The sequence below is a fragment of the Echinops telfairi genome, unplaced genomic scaffold (assembly GCF_000313985.2).
Source record: "Echinops telfairi isolate 266 unplaced genomic scaffold, ASM31398v2 ScPeMD7_21;HRSCAF=78, whole genome shotgun sequence".
Taxonomy (NCBI): Eukaryota; Metazoa; Chordata; class Mammalia; order Afrosoricida; family Tenrecidae; genus Echinops; species Echinops telfairi.
Window position 1 is genome coordinate 14,761,089 of NW_022103918.1, and position 18,749 is coordinate 14,779,837.

At 43.9% G+C, this 18,749-nt stretch overlaps 3 protein-coding genes across 8 annotated transcripts in view; all 3 read left to right on the top strand.

Annotated features, from left to right (window-relative positions):
• PPFIBP1 (PPFIA binding protein 1) overlaps positions 1-1,343 on the top strand; it is a 197,796-nt gene extending 196,453 nt beyond the window's left edge. For all 6 annotated transcript variants that reach the window (XM_045288394.1, XM_045288395.1, XM_045288396.1 and 3 more), the window contains one exon: positions 156-1,343. In XM_045288394.1, coding sequence (XP_045144329.1) covers positions 156-242 — 87 coding nt within the window. In that variant the 3' untranslated portion in view covers positions 243-1,343. The remainder of the gene's footprint in view (positions 1-155) is intronic.
• A 1,795-nt stretch (positions 1,344-3,138) lies between these two features.
• Positions 3,139-3,852, top strand: REP15 (RAB15 effector protein). Its single transcript, XM_004699997.1, has one exon. It carries the CDS (start codon positions 3,139-3,141, stop codon positions 3,850-3,852), a length of 714 nt encoding a protein of 237 aa, XP_004700054.1.
• Positions 3,853-9,271: 5,419 nt separating this feature from the next.
• The window catches only part of MRPS35 (mitochondrial ribosomal protein S35), a 39,382-nt gene continuing 29,904 nt past the window's right edge, over positions 9,272-18,749 (top strand). Inside the window, 2 exon segments of the mRNA XM_013003971.2 lie at positions 9,272-9,415; positions 11,326-11,344. Of these exon segments, the coding sequence (XP_012859425.1) occupies positions 9,272-9,415; positions 11,326-11,344 (163 nt within the window).

Consider the following 18,749-nt stretch of genomic DNA (forward strand, 5'->3'; position numbering starts at 1 on the left):
CCCCCGTTATCTGCCTCAGCCGCACGAGAGACCTAAGACTACGTCTTTACGTCATTTTAAAATAAATCCCCAAGGACTGCATGCATTTAGGGAAATACATTGTCCTGCATTCTTGGCCCACAGCGTGTGTGACTCCTTGCCTCCTTGTCTTCCAGCACATGTTAAAGGAAGATGACATGTTTAAGGACTTTGCTGCCCGTTCCCCCAGTGCCAGCATTACGGATGAAGACTCAAACGTGTGACTGCAGCCCTTGAGGAGCACGGGGAGTCTTGAGTCTCTACTGGGTTCTCCTGTTATTTCTCCAACCCACACAGTCTATGCAGCAAACAGCGGACGGTCTATCACTTGTAGTTTCAACTGCTCATTTCGAAGTGGAACTGCAAAGCGGGGGGAGCATACCTATTCTCAAGTTGCCATGAAAACGGAGACACTGGTGAATGAGAGTACTATTGTTCTGGTTTTTCTTTCTCTATTTAATGTTAAAAAAAAAAATCTGTGCTCTATTTAAAGTGTGGCCGTTAAAAGGAGTCTTTTACCATAGCGTTTCCACTCTCCTTCATCGCCTGGGAGGCTTGGGGAGTAGCAGCCAGGCCGTGAAGGCTGTGGTCACAGCAGTGTTGGCAGCAGCCGGCTAGGCAGGACCCGTGTGTGTGCTCTCGGGAATCCATTTCCCGTCAGTATTCTGGGTGCCCAGCAAATGCCAGCCATGCCGCCGTATGCCTCTTACTGTCTTATTTTTATATATTTTTCTAAATATGTGTATATAAACCGTGCATAGACTATAGGAATTTTATTTTGCGACATAAGGAAGAGAGTGAGAAGATCTCATTGAAACAGTGATCACCTTTTCCTCCACCAGCTGGCTCCTGGAGTGGTCAAGACTGCCTTTTAGTTTCCCCTTTCCCCTCTACCACTGAATAGTCATAATGTTGGTCATTCACACTAACAGCGTATATGAAATACTCCCTTTGATGACACATGGGAATTACTGAATTGTTTTTGTTTCAGCATTAATCTTGGATCCTTGTACCTCAGAAGGAAGAATTCACGGGACAATCAAATGCTGTAAACTAAAATGCGTTCATAGGTCCCAAAAGAATTCCTAGAACCAATTTCTAAGGAAGGAAAGTAAAAACAAATAGAAAATCGTTACAGTAGTAAGCTTATTGATCTCCTTTTTGTGAACTACATCATTCCATCAAATTGCTAACAGCTGCCTGAGACGTGTGTCCATTGTCACCCTCTCAGATGGTCAATGAATGGGGCCGTCAGAGCTGAACGGAATGCAGGTGGCTCACGGGGACATTCTGGCCCAGTGAAAGCTGAGTAGCTACACAAGTCTGCAAAGAAGTTTTATAATGGCTATTCTGTGATAATAAAATATGGTTTATGTTTGCCCATAGTTCAGGGCCCAAATATGCTTCATAAAGAAAGTAAAAACCTGTAGCAAAAACTCTTACCATGTTTATTACTTTTAGAGATACTAGAAAAACAAGGCTTTTTTATTCAATACTACATAATTACTCACGGTAGCCAACTGGATAAAACAGGTTTTCACAAATTGGGTGGGGCTGGGTCATTCAATAAAAAGCCCCTGGACTTGGTTATAAATTATATTTGAGGGTTAATGTATGGTTCCTTGAAGTTGTTACCAAATTACAAATCTATTTGACAAAGAGCTCAGAATACTATTTCCGACTGGGGAACTCCCAAGAAGTTTGTGGGGAACAGAAGGGATGAAATATGCTGGAATTCTTCCACACACTTTTTGCAGCTCCCTCATATTTATGGATAGCAAACATGACTGGATGCTAATACCTGTTGGCTTTGGAAAAGGGGGCTGGTGATTTGCTTCAGAAAGGTTACAGCCTTGAGGAGGACAGCGTGCAATTCCAGTCTGCGCATGGAGGCGGCCATCGTTTGGAATCAGTTCAGCGGTAACTAACAGCAGCAGCATTGGAGGTTTACTGTATTTGTGTTTGATTTTAATGTGAATATATGTCACTATCTCAAAAGCCCAATTTGTTATTGGAACCTGGTTAAAAACATCAGGAGACTGTTATAAATGCCAAATATTCTTTATTCAGGACAATGTAACATAATGTGTGATAAGGTTAAAAAATTTTTGATGATATATTTTATTTACAAAATATTATACCCTGCTGGTATTACCATATAAAAGGAAATAAAGTCAACTTAAAATTGCCTCATTTTTATTGCCCATTACTTAATGTTTGGTTGTTTAGAAAAACTGCCAGGCTTTATTTCTGATACAGAGAACATAGACACAACCTATTTACGATTCCCCAGCTCCCATGAATTTGAGTAGATAGCACAGCATATATGAACACATGGAAATCTGAATCCTTTGCTTAAGAAATGTTTGTGTGAAAGGAAGCAAAGGCGATGGAGTTGGAGGAAATGACAGATCGGGACAGAGAGGACACAGCGAAGGCAAAAAAGACCCCCCTTCCGTATTGAGAAAAGCGATTGGAGAAAGAGGCATACAGGTCTTTAAAGAAATAACTTTTTTTTAAGTGGGATTTGGAAACAGGAACCATATGCTGAAAGAGATCACCAGTTATAGGTACTTCCTGGCTTATGCTAGGGTTCTGTTTCAATGACACCATAAATTGGTTCTGATGTAGTCGAATGTCTCGTTTTTTCCACATTATTATGCTTTTTATTACCAGTATCTTTATAAAGTGGCTCTTTGTCTATGGGGGTGGGAAATGTTACATATAAACTTACAGACATTTTAAATTATACATATATTTTAAAATATAAAAATCACTTAAAAAGCACCCTGGTGGTCATAAGGACAGTTTATAGAAACTCAAATACATAGTAAGTCAGGGACTACCTGTGTAATAAGAGTGACTGTGACATAGAGAAGAACAGGTGTTTTGTGTGAAAGCTGGTAACCCTAACTTAAAAACCAGTCTGACCGGAACACACCCTGTTGGCAAACAGGAGGCTGTGTCCTTAGGAGCTGTAGGTAGATATGCTCTGGTAAGCCAGATAAGCTTTAGGCTGGGGGAACTGGGACCGTCAGTATTGACAGTCGTGCTAAGAAGTCATCTGAACGAGGTTCACATTGAGATATTTGGGAACAATATTGATCGAGTACAGAGAAAATGGGGCAAAATACGTCTCACCAATTACCTCTGACAGACAGCCAAGAAGTTCTCAATGTTTCGGAGGTGTTCGACCGCGCTACAATTTATGCAGCTCAGAAGCTAAAGGAGTATCTTGGCTTTGAAGACCCCCTGAGTAAGCTCTGCCCAGCTCCAAACACGCTGAATGAAATCTTCCTAATCCACTTCATCACTTTCTGCAAAGGAAAGGGAGTTGATGAATGGCTTACCACTACCAAGATGACGAAGCACCAAGCCTCCCTGTTTGGGGCAGACTGGATCTGGACCTTTTGGGGTCCTGACAAACAGATAAGGCTTCAGCTGGCAGTGCAGACGCTGCAGATGTCTGCTCTTCCTCTCGCGGAATCTAAGCCTTGTGACCTCCCCAGTTTGGTATCGAGAGCAAAGGGAGAGTCTGCCACGAAGAAGAGTCGATTCGATCAGCTGGAGGAATTCTGTACCTTGATAGGAGAGGATTGCCTTGGCCTCTTGATCATCTTTGGCGTGCCGGGGAAGCCTAAAGACATCAGAGGAGTTGTCCTGGACGCTGTCAAAAGCGAGGCAGCGAAGAGCCGCCTGCCGGGAAGGGAAGAGGTGGTACGATTTGTGCTGGAAACGGAACATTGTGTCTCCATCAGAGAGCTGCTTGGAAGCTGTCTGAGTAAGAAAGACGGGCTCAGAGAGGCGGGCAAAGTTTACATTAATATCCTCTGACTTGGATCTCTCATGAGACTGACTGGGCTATAAGATGAAAAAAATTTTTTTTTAATTCTATTGAACAAGCCTATCTGCTTGCTTCATTCCAGGACAGGACCCCTCCCCACCCCATTACTTTGCTTCCTGGGATAAAGGATAAGTGTCATGATGTTGAAGAGAGAATAATTAAACGAAAGAAAGGGAAAAGGAACCTTACTGTATTTCAGGGAAATGTTAGCCTTTAGTTGCCTTGTTCATTCACTCATTAATAAACATGGAAGAGATAATAAACAACTTTGACAAGTGTGGACTGGGGGAAAAAAAGTGTCTTGTTTGAAATCATCTGTCTAACATTCAAAGGTGAAATGTTTATTTCTAGAGGTGGAAGATGGAGAAAGTAAGGTTACATTCAGTTACAGTTATATGAAGACCAGTTTTAAATCAGGATCCTTAAGCATAACTTGACCCTGAAGTCCCTGTAAAATCTGTTCTTACTCAAAGCCTCAGGCCTGTGTGCTCTGCAGAAAGAGAGGTTATCTTGGTGGGAATCTCTGGCATTTGCTTGAGTGTTAACTTTACCTATAGTTTAGGTGGCAATTCCTCATAGTAATAGTAGTATCTGTTTGTGGTTTACATTAATGGAAATGTATTCACAGGTAGCAATGATTAAATCGTTCCTTATCCCAGGGCCAGGGCATATAATAGGAGAAAGGGGACTCACCATGGATTGGACTCGTGTGTCATGGTACATGCTTTACTTATGCTTGATCCATGTCACCTCCACAAGGTAGATGTTTCTTTGTGTGGTTCAAGTCAAAGAGGTTAAACGACTTGCCCGAGGTCTTAATGCTAGTCAGTGGCTTATAATAAACATAAGCGAAGGTCTACCAACTTATAAAGCCCACTGTATTCTAAAGTAAAGAAAGCTATTTCATTGGCTCTATACTCCTGGAATTGCTGAGACCACAAAGACCCTTCACTTACAAAGATGCTAAAAGGTCTATAGGCTCTGTGAGGCACTATTAACCCTGGGGCTGTCTACTCCACTTCCCTGCCTGGTGCTCTGCTGTTACTCCAGTTGGAGACAGTGCTGTTCTTGTTAAAACGACCTCCAAGGGAACAGAGTCAAACAGCATTGTCATTTCGAGTCATCGGGTCAGTGGTGTGTGTGTGTGTGTGTGTGTGTGTGTGTGTGTGTCCACCTCCGCCACTCCCCACAAAGGCTCAAAAATGCAAAGAGAAGTTATATACATCCACACATAAGTGCCAAGTACAGTGAAATTTCTGAGAGCCAGAACGGATAGTTGGTGCTTTTTTGTTGTCTGCCGGGGTCGGGATGCCGTCTTACCAATTTTCCCTTGCTCTTTTCAGAGGGAAATAAGTTTTCCTTCTTTCACAGGTTTCCACCTCACACTGGTTTGTAGGTTTTATTGCAAAATCCGGTCTTTACTCTCAGGGTGTTTCTATTCTAATGGCAGGAGACAGGCAATAAACAAATAGAAGTATGCATATTAAAAATGTCTTTGTCAAGAACTAGGATGGCTGGGTGGAAAGGCAGGCTACTTGTAGCTTCATTAGGAATAACCTGCTCTCTCCTGCACAGATGTCCAGTCCCACAGTGGTGAGCGTGCCTGTTTCCCCACCTCGCCAACAGGGCGGAGCTACGTTTCTGTTTGCTTGCCCTTCCTTTCCCTCCCTCCACCCCATGTCCAAACTTCAAAGTTCATGTCGTTGGGTAGGAAGATCTCTCCTTGAATAGCAGTCGTCTCATAGAACGTTTGTTTTTATCTGATTGATTCCGTCTGCATAATGCCTTCCAAATCCATTCATGTCATGTGGTGTGTGAATCCATTATTTTTTAGCGATGCATAGCAGTCCATTGTACGTATAAGTTTCCACTGTGAAACTGTACCACCACTGTGGGAAGCAATCTGGCACTTCCTCAAACAAATAGGAGCAGAAATACCATAGGGACTCACAATCTCTCCACTGGGAATCTGCCCTGACGAAATACGGAGCAGAACACGAGCAGATCGATGCACACCCTTGCTCATCACGGCACTATTCTCAGTAGTCAGGAAGACGGAAACAGTCTAAATGCCCGTCCGTGGAAGAATGGATAAACAAGCATTGGTACAAAAATGCATGTATATCTTTTTTTTTTTTTTTTTTAATTTCAGGAGTGCCATAAGGAAACATGCAGTCTAGGTAAGGACTGGAGAGTGATGGCGGTGCCGGTTTATCTTGGGTGGTTAAGGCAGGCCTGGGAGGAGGCAAATGACCAGACCTGAATGACAAGAGATAGCATGGGCACAGTTATCTGGAGAGCGTGCTGGGCCGAAGGAACTGCAAGTGGAAAGGCTGAAATAGCAGCAGAGCAAGTATGACTTAGGCGAAGGAAAAGAAGGGGGTGGTGGAGCTTGTGTGGATGGAGCAGATGAGCCAGGGAGAGCGGGACAGATCACTCTGCTCTGCAGTCGAGACCCAAAACACCGCAGACCCACTGCCATTGAGTCCGTTCAGAGGCAAAGCAACCCCAAGTTTACGAGACTAACAGGTCTCCTCACCTCTCTCCGGAGGAGCAGCTGGCGGGTTTGAATGGCTAACCTTGCAGTTAGCAGCCCAGCATGTAACTCGCAGCACCACCAGGGCTTCTGGGGATCAGAGAACTAGCTCATCCACTGTCATTGAGCAGATTCTGAGTCACAGCGACTCAATAGGACAAAGTAGAATGGCCCCTGTGGGTTTCCAAGCCCAAATCTTTATAGGAGCAGAAAGCCTCATCTTTTTCTTGAGAGAACAGAGAAGTAGCCAGAAAATCGATGAGGCAGGCTGTTGTAAGCCAGATGAAAGTCTGGAATTTATTCTGAGTGGTATTGGGAGAGAAATGCTATGATCTGACTACACTTTAAAGCATTGCTGATGGAGAGGAGAGTGGATAATAGGGAGGAGGGAGGGGCTGCTATGCTTGTAATCCCAGTGAGAGGAAAGGGCTGCAGGGGGAAGGGTCATGAAGAAGTAAGACCTGGAGTCTAGTTGAAGGTAAAGCTTACAACAGTTGCGGATGGGATGGGAGTATGTGAACACACCACAACTAGAAAGCGGCACTTCCAAATTCCTTAAATAATAATTCTTTAAAAATACAAGAACAGAAATGTTTGTCTTTGTTTATCCCTTTGTTTTTATTTTAATCTTCTGAAGGGACACTGATGTTCCAACAAGCTTGAGATTTATAATCCTAAATAGTTCCCTGTATTGCCTGCCTGAAGTTACTGGTGGTGCAAAAGGTTAACGCAGGTAGCAAACCGAAAGCCTGGTGGTTGGAATCCACCCCTGGGGCAGCTCAGAAAAAAGGCTGGGTGATTTACATTTTTAAAAAAACAGCCACTGAACATCCTGTGGAGCAGTAAGACTTAGTATCGCTACACAGAGCAGTCACACAGGGCTGCTGTGAGTGGGAATCCACTTGCAGGCAGCTGATGGGTCAGTCATTTTGACAGACAGGTTGCAAAATCTTGATGGGTCAGTCATTTTGACAGACAGGTTGCAAAATCTATCCGTGTACTCCAACACCAAATTCACTGCCATCAAGTCAGTGCGGATTCATAGTGACCCCCTGAGTCCCAAACGATGACTGTTTACTGCAGTAGAAAAGCGAGTCTTTTTCCAATGGAACTGCGAAGGGTTTTGAACTACCAACCATTCGGATCACAGCCCACTGAGTAACCACTACACCAACACTATCCTCCTACCTAGATACGTGAATATTGTCTGTCCACTATATTTCGTGTGCACGTAGAATTCTACTTTTTATAATGAAGTTAATTTTGATGAAAAGTAGTTCTGACAAAAAGTCATTCAATTAAACCAGGTTTTAAATTTAGTAAAACCGCATTCTAAAAGACCCTAACATTTGAAATTGCTTTATCTAGGACCGCCTTCATAATTTGGACTGCCCACTACAATAGGAAAATGTAAGATTATTTTTTTTCATGATTAAGAATTTCAAGATGGCACTAGTAAACCATCCAACTACACAGAGGGGCCTTTTAAGGTTAGGTTGCATTCCCCGGAACCCAGCCCTGCTTCTACAATATGTTGGATCATTTGAACATGACAGCTGGATATTTTTTAATGAATGAGCTTTTGCCCTAATCTGATCCTTTTCAATTTAAAAATGATGTGATTTTTAGTAAGTCTCATGCATATTCCATGAAACTGAAGCTCAGAGAAATTAGGTGGACTTGCCCATTGATCACAAAGCAAGAGTCTGGCTTAAAACCCCACATCCATCTAACTCAGCGGTTCTCAACCTTCTTAATGCCGCAACCCTGTAATACAGTTCCTCATGTTGTGGCGACCCCCAACCATAAAATTATTTTCGTTGCTACTTCAATAACTAAGTTTGCTACTGTTATGAATCGTAATTTAAATATCTGATATGCAGGATGTATCAGGCAACCCCGGTGAAAGGTTTGTTCGATCCCCATAGGAGTCATGACCCACAGGTTGAGAAACGCTGATCTAACGAAAAGGCCATAATTTAAATATCTAAAATAGTTCTTTAAAATAGTTCCACGGAGTCGATTCGGCCTCATAGCAGCCCTGTAGCACAGGGTAGAACCGCCGTTGTATGTTTCCGCGCCTCTTGCCAGGCAGTTTCACACTGCTGACCTTGTAACAACTATACCACCAGGGCCATTTTTTAAAGGGCTGCATATTGATTCATTCCAGGGTAGAAAATAAGTGAGCTCATTCAATGATGACATTAGTGAGGTCCTGATGAATTCTGATTTTGTAATTCTAAGCCGATATCTAAAGTAGCTAACTAAATAATTGGTAACAGTTCTAGAGGACGATGGTGAGAATGGTGCAGACCAAGTACTGTTCCGTGGCACGCGGGCCTCTCCGAGTCAGAACTAACTGGATGACACCAACCATTAAGGACACTGGCAGTCCCTCCGTGAGTGAGACAAGGCTTAGCTACAAAGATGGCCAGTCAGTCTTGGAAGTCTATTCAGAGTCTCTGGGAATCGAAATCGGCTGAGTGGCAGTGTGAGAGAGTCCACGGACTCCCAGTATCCTGGGGGAGGCTGCGGATTTGGGGGTCATCTTGGATCAGGACCCAGACGACACCTACTCTAGATGAGCCTCCACGTGCCTCGTCCCTTCGGGGCCCGTATCTGAGATGGTCTTTGACGTCATTGCTTCCACCTTCTCCTGGGGTCTTCCTGTTGTCTTTTCGTTGCTTGATCTCTGTTTTCCTCTTGCCCGCCCCTGGAACCTGGAGCTCAGGACACAAGCTACGGCGGCGCGCGCTTCCCTGGGGACCGGGCGCTTCCGGCGAGCATGCGCAGAGGCGGCCTGGGCCCGCCCCCTGACCCCTGACCCCCGACGCCGACCGCGCTGTGCCCTCCGGCTTGCCGTCTTCGCGAGCATGGCGGCCGCCGGGCTCCTCTCGTGGGGGTCCCTGCAGCTGGGGCCCAGGACGCTGCGTCCCTTCTCGATCGCGGCGGCCCCGGCCTCGCGCCTGCCGAGAGCGAGCCAGCGTGAGGCTGTGCCGCGTAAGTCTGCGCGCCGCGTCGGGGCGCCGGCGCCGGCCTGGGGGAGGCCGGGGGTGCCCGCCGCGCGTGCGGTTCCTGCCGGGGCCTGTGCTGTCGCCGCGAGAGCTAGCTCCCCACCGGCGCCTTCCGGGGCCCCCTCCCGTCGCCACGGGCTCCGGGGCTCTTAGCCTGTTGCTTCTGAACGTCTTTACGCTTTTCAGTGTTCACTCATCCTAGTGCTGCGAGGGCAGGTTTGGGGGCCGTGTGGACCCTCTCCTGCTCCCCCCTCATTAACCAAAAGGAGGAACAGGAGCTCTGAATTCCAGGCCGACTGACGCCTCCCAAACGGGTGACCTTCATCCAGCCGGCATTATTGACCTTGATTCCAAAGATTGCCGGGGTCCTTGGAGGAGTCTAGGGGAAATGCCTTTTTAAAACTTGTTTGTCAAAGGGGAATGTCGTCTGGTGCGGCTGGTGGTGTTAAGTCAAGCGTCAGTGGATAGGCGCACGGAGGAGAAATCCAAGAACGGTCCTGGGATTAAAGAAAGGTTGAGTCGGGAAAGGGTCCTTCCGCCCAGGGGGTCGGGCCGGTGGTTCACCAAGTCCTTCCTACCTGTGCGACTGTTTGTATTGGCCGCAATCCACCCTCCTCATACTAACAGCCACCATCTTTTAAAATGATGTTACTCAGTAGGTGTTTAAATTTTTTAACCACTTCACAGACAAATCGCATCGTACATTTCCGTAGTTCAGTCACATTCGTAAGAGGCGTGCCACCATCCTGACGAGCAGTTTCAGGACATTGTTTCTTGCTGTGCGCTCTTCGTTGTCAGCTCCCCACTTCCTGCCGCCTCCTCTGCCATGTCCCTTTGAATCTATTGATTCTGTTGTCTCTCTATGGTTGCTTAGTCGCAGTGTCAGATACAGAAACTAATACAAAATCAAGACAGAATGTAAGCAAAGAGTCCAACAATAACGACACAGTGAAACTGAGAAAAATCTCAATTGATAGCAGAGCAAAAAATATTTAAAAATTATACTGAGTCTAGAGGGAGATCAGTGACAAGGGTTCACAGTTTGACCTAACTGCAATTGCAGCCAGCCACCTGCAGTGTCCTCTGTCCGGTCCAGTGGGTCTCCACCTTCCCAGTGCCATGACCCTGTAACACAGTTCCTCATGTTGTGCTGACCCCAGCCATAAAGTTATTTTCGTTGCTACTTCATAACTGTAATTTTGCTACTGTTGTGAATTGTAATGTAAATATATGATGCGCAGGATGTATTTTCATTGTTATTAATGGGACATAATTAAAGCATAGTGATTAATCACAAAACAATATGTAATTATATATTGTGAAATATTTGTGTTTTCTGATGTCTTAAGCGACCCCTGTGAAAGGGTCGTTTGACACCCCCCCAAAGGGGTCACGACCCACAGGTTGAGAACCACTGGTCTAAGATCCATAGTTAGAGGGGATAAGGCTTAATCCGAATGGGGGCCCCTGCAAGTGGGTTTGGGGATTTCACTGTTGTCTGCAGCCTTCTGCAAACCAAGTGTTTGGGCCCTAATACCATGGTTTGGTTTGAATGTATTATTTGCAATTCTTGGATCACACATCCTGGTGTATGTTTTCTGTGTGGACTTAGCTGACACCCCATTTTTGACACCCCATTTAGATGGCTGCTTGCTTTAAGACAATCCTTAAAGACCCCAAATGCTATTCTTTCTGATAGTTGGGCATTATCTGCTCTCTTTACCACACTTTACTACAATATCCATATCATCAGTGATCACTTCATGGGGGTTGGTATTGAGCAGGGCCATGTCATAAGAACTAATTGTTCTTGGATTGGCAACTACCTGCTCTTGCTTGCCCAGCGGGGTCCTTGCGAGTCATATTTCCTCTCTTGATCCCTACACGGAATTCTCACAACCACAAGAGCAAAGCTTTTAAAAAGCAGATCTTATCCTGTTGCTTCTGAACGTCTTTGTGCTTTTCAGTGTTCATTCATTCATTCTACCATTGTTTATTGAACTCCTGTGTGCTGGGCAGTGTTTTAGACACTGGGGATACAGTAAGATCCTTAACTTCATGGAGTTTACATTCCTTGGGAGAAGTCATTATAAACAAGATTAATGATTTAAGTAAAATGTCAAGTAGAGATTAGTGCTATCAATAAAAAGCCCGGTATTGAGGCAGCTGGTTGAGGAGGATAGTGGCTTTAGGGTAATCTGGAAAGGCCGCTCTCAGGAGGCAGCATTTGAGCAGACTCCAGTACCCTGCAGATGTGTAGAAGAGTATTGATGCTTAGGGAATAGGGAATTGCAAGGCCCAGAAATGAGAACAAGTTCAGGAGTAGACCAAAGAACAGAGAGATGGCCCAACTGAGCTGAGCTAAGTGAGCAAAAGGGAGAGTGGTAGGACAAGACTTCAGAGAGAGCAGAGATGGCTGACAGGCATTTGATTCTTATTTTCATTATACATTTGGGATCACATAGGAAGATTTTGAACAGGAACGTGCTTTAATTGTAAGCTCCTAAGTAAACTCAAAATTCACTGCCATCAAGCTGATTCTGACTCATGACGAACCCTATAGGATGGGGTAGAATTGCACCTGTGGCTTTTTGAGACTAACTCTTTACCGAATAGAAAGCTTCACCTTTGTCTTGCGGAATAGAAAGCTTCCTTTGTCTTGCTGAGTAGCTTGGTGGTTTCAAACTACCGACCTTGTGAATCGGAGCCCAATGTGGAACCACTACCACTGGGGCTCCTCAATATGCAATTTTAATTCTCTTCTATCTGTTTCTTCTTGGAGCTCTGTTTTTGCTTCATATATATTTGAAGCTGTTACTAGGTGCATAAATATTTATGATAGTTATGGCCACTTGAGGGATTGAAGCCTGTATCATTATGATATAGCTTTCCTCTGTCCCCAGTAATAATAGCCTTTGCTTTGAAATCTGTTTCTGCTTTGAAAATAGAAGCCTCTTTTTGTCTGCTGGAGATGAATTCTTTCAGCTTTAGTTGTCTGAAAATACAATCAGGTAAAACGTCTGCAACACCTCTCACCCTGCACGGCACTTCTTTACTTACAAATCTGCCATTCCTACTGACTCTTTGAGTCATCCTTAAAATATTATTGAGTGAAAACAAACAAAGTAGCCAAACTCATTGCCATTGGGTTGATTCCAACTCTTAGTAAATAACCTTGTAAGAGAGAGGGCTAGCGTAGAACTGCCCAGACTGCCTACTGCCACATCATTGCCCCATGGAATGGCTGTTCAAACTACCGACCTTCCCATTCACCTCTGCGTGCTGAATCATGGCACCACCAAGGCATCTGTTGTTGATTGAAGGTCACTTCAGTTTGGGCCAATAGTTTTACTGGATTTAGAATCTTAGACTGGCATAGTTCTTGTTGTTATTTGTTTATTATTTTTAAATCGTGACTTATCACTTTCTTTTTAAAAAAAAGAAATCTGCTGTCATCCTTATTTTTGTTCCTGTAATACAAAGACCCCGTGCTGAGTCTCCTTGCTGCTAACAGGGTCACTGGTTTGAACCCACTGGATTTTCTGTGGGAGAAAGTTGTGGCCATCTTCTTCCATGAAGAGTTTGGCCTTGGAAGCACTTGGGGGCAGTTCCACCCTGTCTGACACGGCAGTGCATTTGCTTTGCTGGGTAGTATGACGTATTGTCTTTCTCTGACTGCTACTAAGATGTTCTCTCACTACTGTTTTTGGGCGTTTATATCCTGTGTCTTGGTGTGATTCCTTTTGTCTTCCATGTACTTGGGAACCTTTAGATGTGTGAGATCTGAGGTCCTCAAACTTAGGGAAATTTCAGTTATTCTTTCCCCGGATGTTTTCTGCGCCTTTCCTTTCCTTGGAGGGGCAGTGGGGTATGTGTCAGACTGTCATGGCAAGGTTGGTGATTGGAACCGTCTGCCCCATCGCAGTGGACCGCCTATAGGCAGGCCGACATAGGGGTGCTGGGCAGGGGCTGGGTTGGATAGGAATCAGAAATGATTTGATGGCGGTGGGTTTTGTTCTTTCCCCTCAGTTCCTCTAATTGAAAATCTCATTAGGCTGCCTGCTTCTCGTTATTCCACAACTGTCCTTTTGTTTTGATTTTATGTGTATGTTTTATTTCAGTAGTTGCTATTGCACATTTTCAAGTTCACTCATGTCATGAGTGACATGTGGCATATTTTTCATTCATTTTCAGACATTGTAATGTTGTCAGTTCAGATGGCCTTTTAAATGTAGGGGGGTTGTTTTTATCTCTCCCATTACTCTCCTTAGCACATCTTAAATGTGCTCTTGCTTTCCACTGCCTGTTTGAACATTTAGATTTTAATTATGAATAACTATTTTACTATCCTTGTCCATTCATTCTATTGTCTGTGTGATTTCTGATGATTTTTCCATTGTTTGTTTTCCTCCCAGTCCTTATGGAGGGAAGTCAGTCAGTACAGTGGATTGGCGATCTACCTGCCACGGTGGGATCCAACATGTCACTAATCACGAAGCTGACACAAGACCGGGAAATTTTTTGTTCCGTTGTCCATGGGGTTCACTGTGAATTAGAACCGACCCAGAAATAGCTGTGTGTGTATTCATGAGCATTGATGATGCTCCACATATTCCTTTTAGGAGGTTGTCTTGATTTAGGTAGTGTCTTGATACACGCAGCTTGGTCATGGCTCAGCTGATGATCACCCAAGGGTAGGAAGCTTTCAGGAGCTCACTCCCTGTGAGCGCTCTCCTGTAGCTCACACTGCAATTTCAGCTGCACTGGCCACTACAGACCCTCATCTCCACTTTGTTAGTGGACGGAGTTTGCTGGGCTCCGTGTGAGTGCGCTGCGGTAGGAACTTCACTCCAGAAAGTAAGCTGGTCACTTAGTGGATGTTGGGCTCGCCTTGCTCCTTCCTCTTCTCGCAGAGAGCAGTCTTCTGTACCAACTGTGTCCAGTCTGAAAGCCATTATTTTGATATATTTTTCCAGTTTTTGAAGGATTTCAGGTTGGAGGCCAAATCTGATTCCTGTTATTATAGGAATAATAGCAGAAAGCAAAAAGCCCTCTGTACTGATATTTTTGCACTAACCCTGCCATTAGAATAATACTCTTCTTTGAAAATAAGAAAGTGTTTAAGAGCACAATTTCTAGAATTAAACAGCATTGGGCTCCGTTAGTTTACCTGCATACTAGCATTTGTCTTTAGATGAATTTGTATAACCTTTTGAGCTTCATTTTTATTGCCTTCTAAAAGAAGAATATATATATATTGAGGAATGAGATTAAATGACTTAATGGGTAGCATTTAGCACAATGTCTGGTACATGTAAGTGATCAGTAAACAGAGTTGTGCTTATTTCAGTGTGTTGTTATTAGGTACCATCGAGTTGGTTCCAACCCATAGCTACCTTATGCACCACAGAAGGAAACACTGCCGAACCTGCGCCGTCCCCACAGTTGTTCCTGTCGCTGCGTGCAGTGACTGTGTCCGTCCGTCTCCCTGAGGGCTTCCTTTGTGTTTTCACTGCCCTCTACTCTGTCACGTGTGCTGTCCTCCAAGGTTGTGCTCTCCTAACAACACATCTAAAGTATGTAAGATGAAGGCTAGCCATCCTTACCTCTAAGGCAGTGGTTCTCAACCTGTGGGTCTTGACCCTTTTGGGGGTCGAATGACCCTTTTGCAGGGGTCCCTAAGACCACCAGAAAACACATGTTTCCCATGGTTGGGGGCTCACCACAACATGAGGCGCTGTATTAAAGGGTTGCAGCGTTAGGAAGGTTGAGAACCACTGCTCTAAGGAGTACTCTGGCATTACTTCTTCCAAGACAGATCGGTTTGTCCTTCTAGCAGTCTTTGGTACTTTGAATATTTTTCTCCAGCACCACAATTTACATGCACCAATTCTTTTTTGGCCTTCTTTATTCAGTGTTCAACTTTAACATGCATGTGATTCAATGGAGAGTACCATGGGTTGGGTCAGGCACACCTTAGTCCTCAAAGTAACATCCTTGCTTTTCAATACTCTAAAAGAGGTCCTGTGCAGGAGGCTTACCCAGTGCATTGAGTCTTTTGTTCTCTTGACTGCTGCTTCCATGAGCATTGATTGTGGATCCAAATAACAAAATCCTTGACAACTTCGACCTTTTTTCCATTTATCATGATGTTACCTATTGGTCCAGTTGTGAGGCTGTTGGTCCTTACCATGCGTTGTAGGCCACACTGAAGGCTACAATCCTTGATCTTCATCAGCAGTGCTTCAAGCCTTCAACAGCAAGACAGTGTTAGCTGCATATCACAGGCTGTTAATAAGCCTTCCTCCAATCCTGATGCCACACTCTTCTTCATATAAGTCACCTTCTTTGATGATTTGTTCAGCATACAGATTGAATAAATACGGTGAGAGATACAACCCTGACACACACCTCTTCTGATTTTAAACCATTCCCTTCACACAAGTACCTCTTGGTCCATGTACAGGTTCTGCATGAGCATGATGCATTGTTCTGGAATTCCCATTCTTCTCAAGGTTATACATAGTTTGCTATGATCCACACAGTCGAGTGCCTTGGTTATAGGGAGTAAAACACAAGTATGCATGTGGTAGTCACCTAATCTGGTGTCAGTTTAAGGATTAAGAGTGTAGGGGTGGAGTCTAGGCTGTCATCTGGAGATAGCCAGTGAGACTTCTGTGTGGGCATGGCCTTCTCCTGAGAATTCTGGGAAATCTGGTCCTTCCTTCTTGGAGGCGGAAGACACTTCTCTCTCTCTGCTACTCCCTGGGAGACATTGTAGAAGACAGCCACATGGATTTACCCAGACCTCGGAAACCGGAGAAGCCACAGAGAGACCCCTGCCAGCACTGAGATGTTTCCAATGATACTGGACCCAAAGACTTTCTACCCACTGGCCTGTGATCTTCTGCATTCGGCGTCATTGTGTGTGTTTCGTGTGTTGGAAGAGGACTTTATAGATTGATATCAGAAATATGGGCTAATATCGGACTTGTGGACTTGATCTGGACTGGGCTGGGATGTTTTCTCAATATTCAGTTGCTCTTGTATATAAATCTCTTTCTTACACACATATGTGTGTCCATGGATTTGTTTCTCTAGTCTACCCAGACTAACACAATGCATGCTTCTGGTATTCTCTGCTTCCAGCCAAGATCTACCTGACATCAGCAATGATATCCCTTGTTCCACATCCTAGTCAGTATATTTTAGTATAGCAAACCATTTACTTAGAGAAACATAAAGTAATATTTTAAAATGTGTATATGTAAATAACGCACCTTTTTACTATCAGTCATATGATTTAGTAGGGATAGCTTTGGCTTTTGTAATTAGTGATATTGTTCCATTGGTGGTTGTCATAGACGAAATCGTTAGCTAGCCTGTGCCTTCAAGTCAGCTTTGACTCGAGCAACCCTGTGTATAACGGAACAAAGCATCGCCTGGTTCTGCACCATCCTCACAATTGTTCATGTTCGAACCCATTGTTGTGGCCTCCCTATCAATCCATCTCAGTGGGGTCTTCCTCTTTTTCACAGCCCTTTTCTTCTCCTAAGTGTGGTAACCTTTCCCAGGAACTGGTCTCTGCTGATGACATGTCCAAAGTATGTAAGACAAAGTTTTGTTACCCGTAATTTAAGAAGTATTCTGGCTGTACTTCTTTCAAGACAGATTGATTTGTTCTTCTGGCAGTCCGTGGTACTTTGAATATTCTTCATCACTATCATGATTCAAATGCTCGCTTCTGAGGGCTTCCTTATTTGTCATTGTCCACCTTTCACTTACATATGAGGCGATTGAAAAACCATAGCTGCTTGGCCCAGCAGCTGCCTTGGGTCAGGCGCACCTTTGTGTTCAAAGTGACATGTGCCCCTGAACACTTTATCCAGGTCTGGTGCAGCAGGTGTTGTTAATACGTTTAGCTGCGATCCATGCCATCTTTGGTCTTCAGCAGCAAATGCTTCAAGGCGTCCCTCGGCAGGCCAGGTTGTGTCATCTGCACATCTCAGGTTGTTGCTAAGCCTCTTAGGTTTCTGAAACTTCATTCTTCTTCATATAGTTCAACTTCTCTTGATTATTTGCTAAAGATACAGATTGAATGAGTATGATGAAAGGATATAACCTCGACACATCTTTCCTGATTTTAAACCATGCCGTACTTCCCAGTTCTGTTTGAACAATTGCCTCTTGGTCCACATGCAGATTCTGTATGAGTTCAGTAAATTGTTCCGAAATTCCCATTCCTCTCAAGGTTATACATAGTTGGTTATGATCTACATAGTCAAATACCTTTACATAGTCCATAAAGTACAAGTAAACATCTTTCTGGTATTCTCTGCTTTCAGCGAAGGTACATTTGATGTCAGTAATGATATCTCTCATGCTACATCCTCTTGTGAATCTGGTTTGAATTTTTGGCAGCTCCCTGTCCATGTATGACTGCAACCAGTTTTGAATTATTTTCGGTAAAATTTTACTTGCAGGTGATATTAATGATATTCTTGTATAATTTCCACATATGTTGTCACCTTTTTTGAAATGTGCACATATGGGGACCTTTTCCAGTTACTTGGCCAACTATCTGTCTTTCAAACTTGTAAGCATAGATAAGTGAATGCTTCCAGTGCTGCATCTGCTTGCTGAAATATTTCATGTGATATTCTGTCAATTCCTGGGACCTTATTTTTGTCTAATGCCTTCAGTGCATGTTGGACTTTTTTCCCTTCTTGATCACATGCTACCTCTCAAAATAGTTGAATGTCAACTACTTCTTTTTGGTATGGTGTGTGTATTCCATCCGTTTTCTTTTGATGCATTCTGAATCATTCTATATTTTGCTCATAGAATTCTTCAATAATGCAACTCATGGTTTGAATTTTTCTTCAGTTCCTTTTTCAACTTCAGATATGCCAAGTGTGTTCTTCCTTTTGGTTTTCTAACTCTAGGTCTTTGCACAGGGCGTTGTAATACTTTGACATCTTGAGCTACCCTTTGAAATTTCCTGTTCATCTCTTTTACTTCAACATTTTTCTCTGTCACTTTAGCTACTGCTGAAGATCAAAGATTGCAGCCTTCAGTATGGATTACAACTCAATGTAAAGAAAACCAAAATCCTCACAACTAGACCGATAGGTAACATCATAATAAATGGAGAAATGGTTGACGTTGTCAAGGATTTTGCCTTGCTTGGATCCACAATCAGTGCTGGTAAAGCAGCAATCGAGACACATTGCATTGGGTAAATCTGTTGCTCAAGACCTCTAAGATTGTAAAGCAAGGATGTTGCTTTGAAGAGGAAAGTGGGCCTGACCCAAGTCATGGTGTTTTCTTTTTTTTT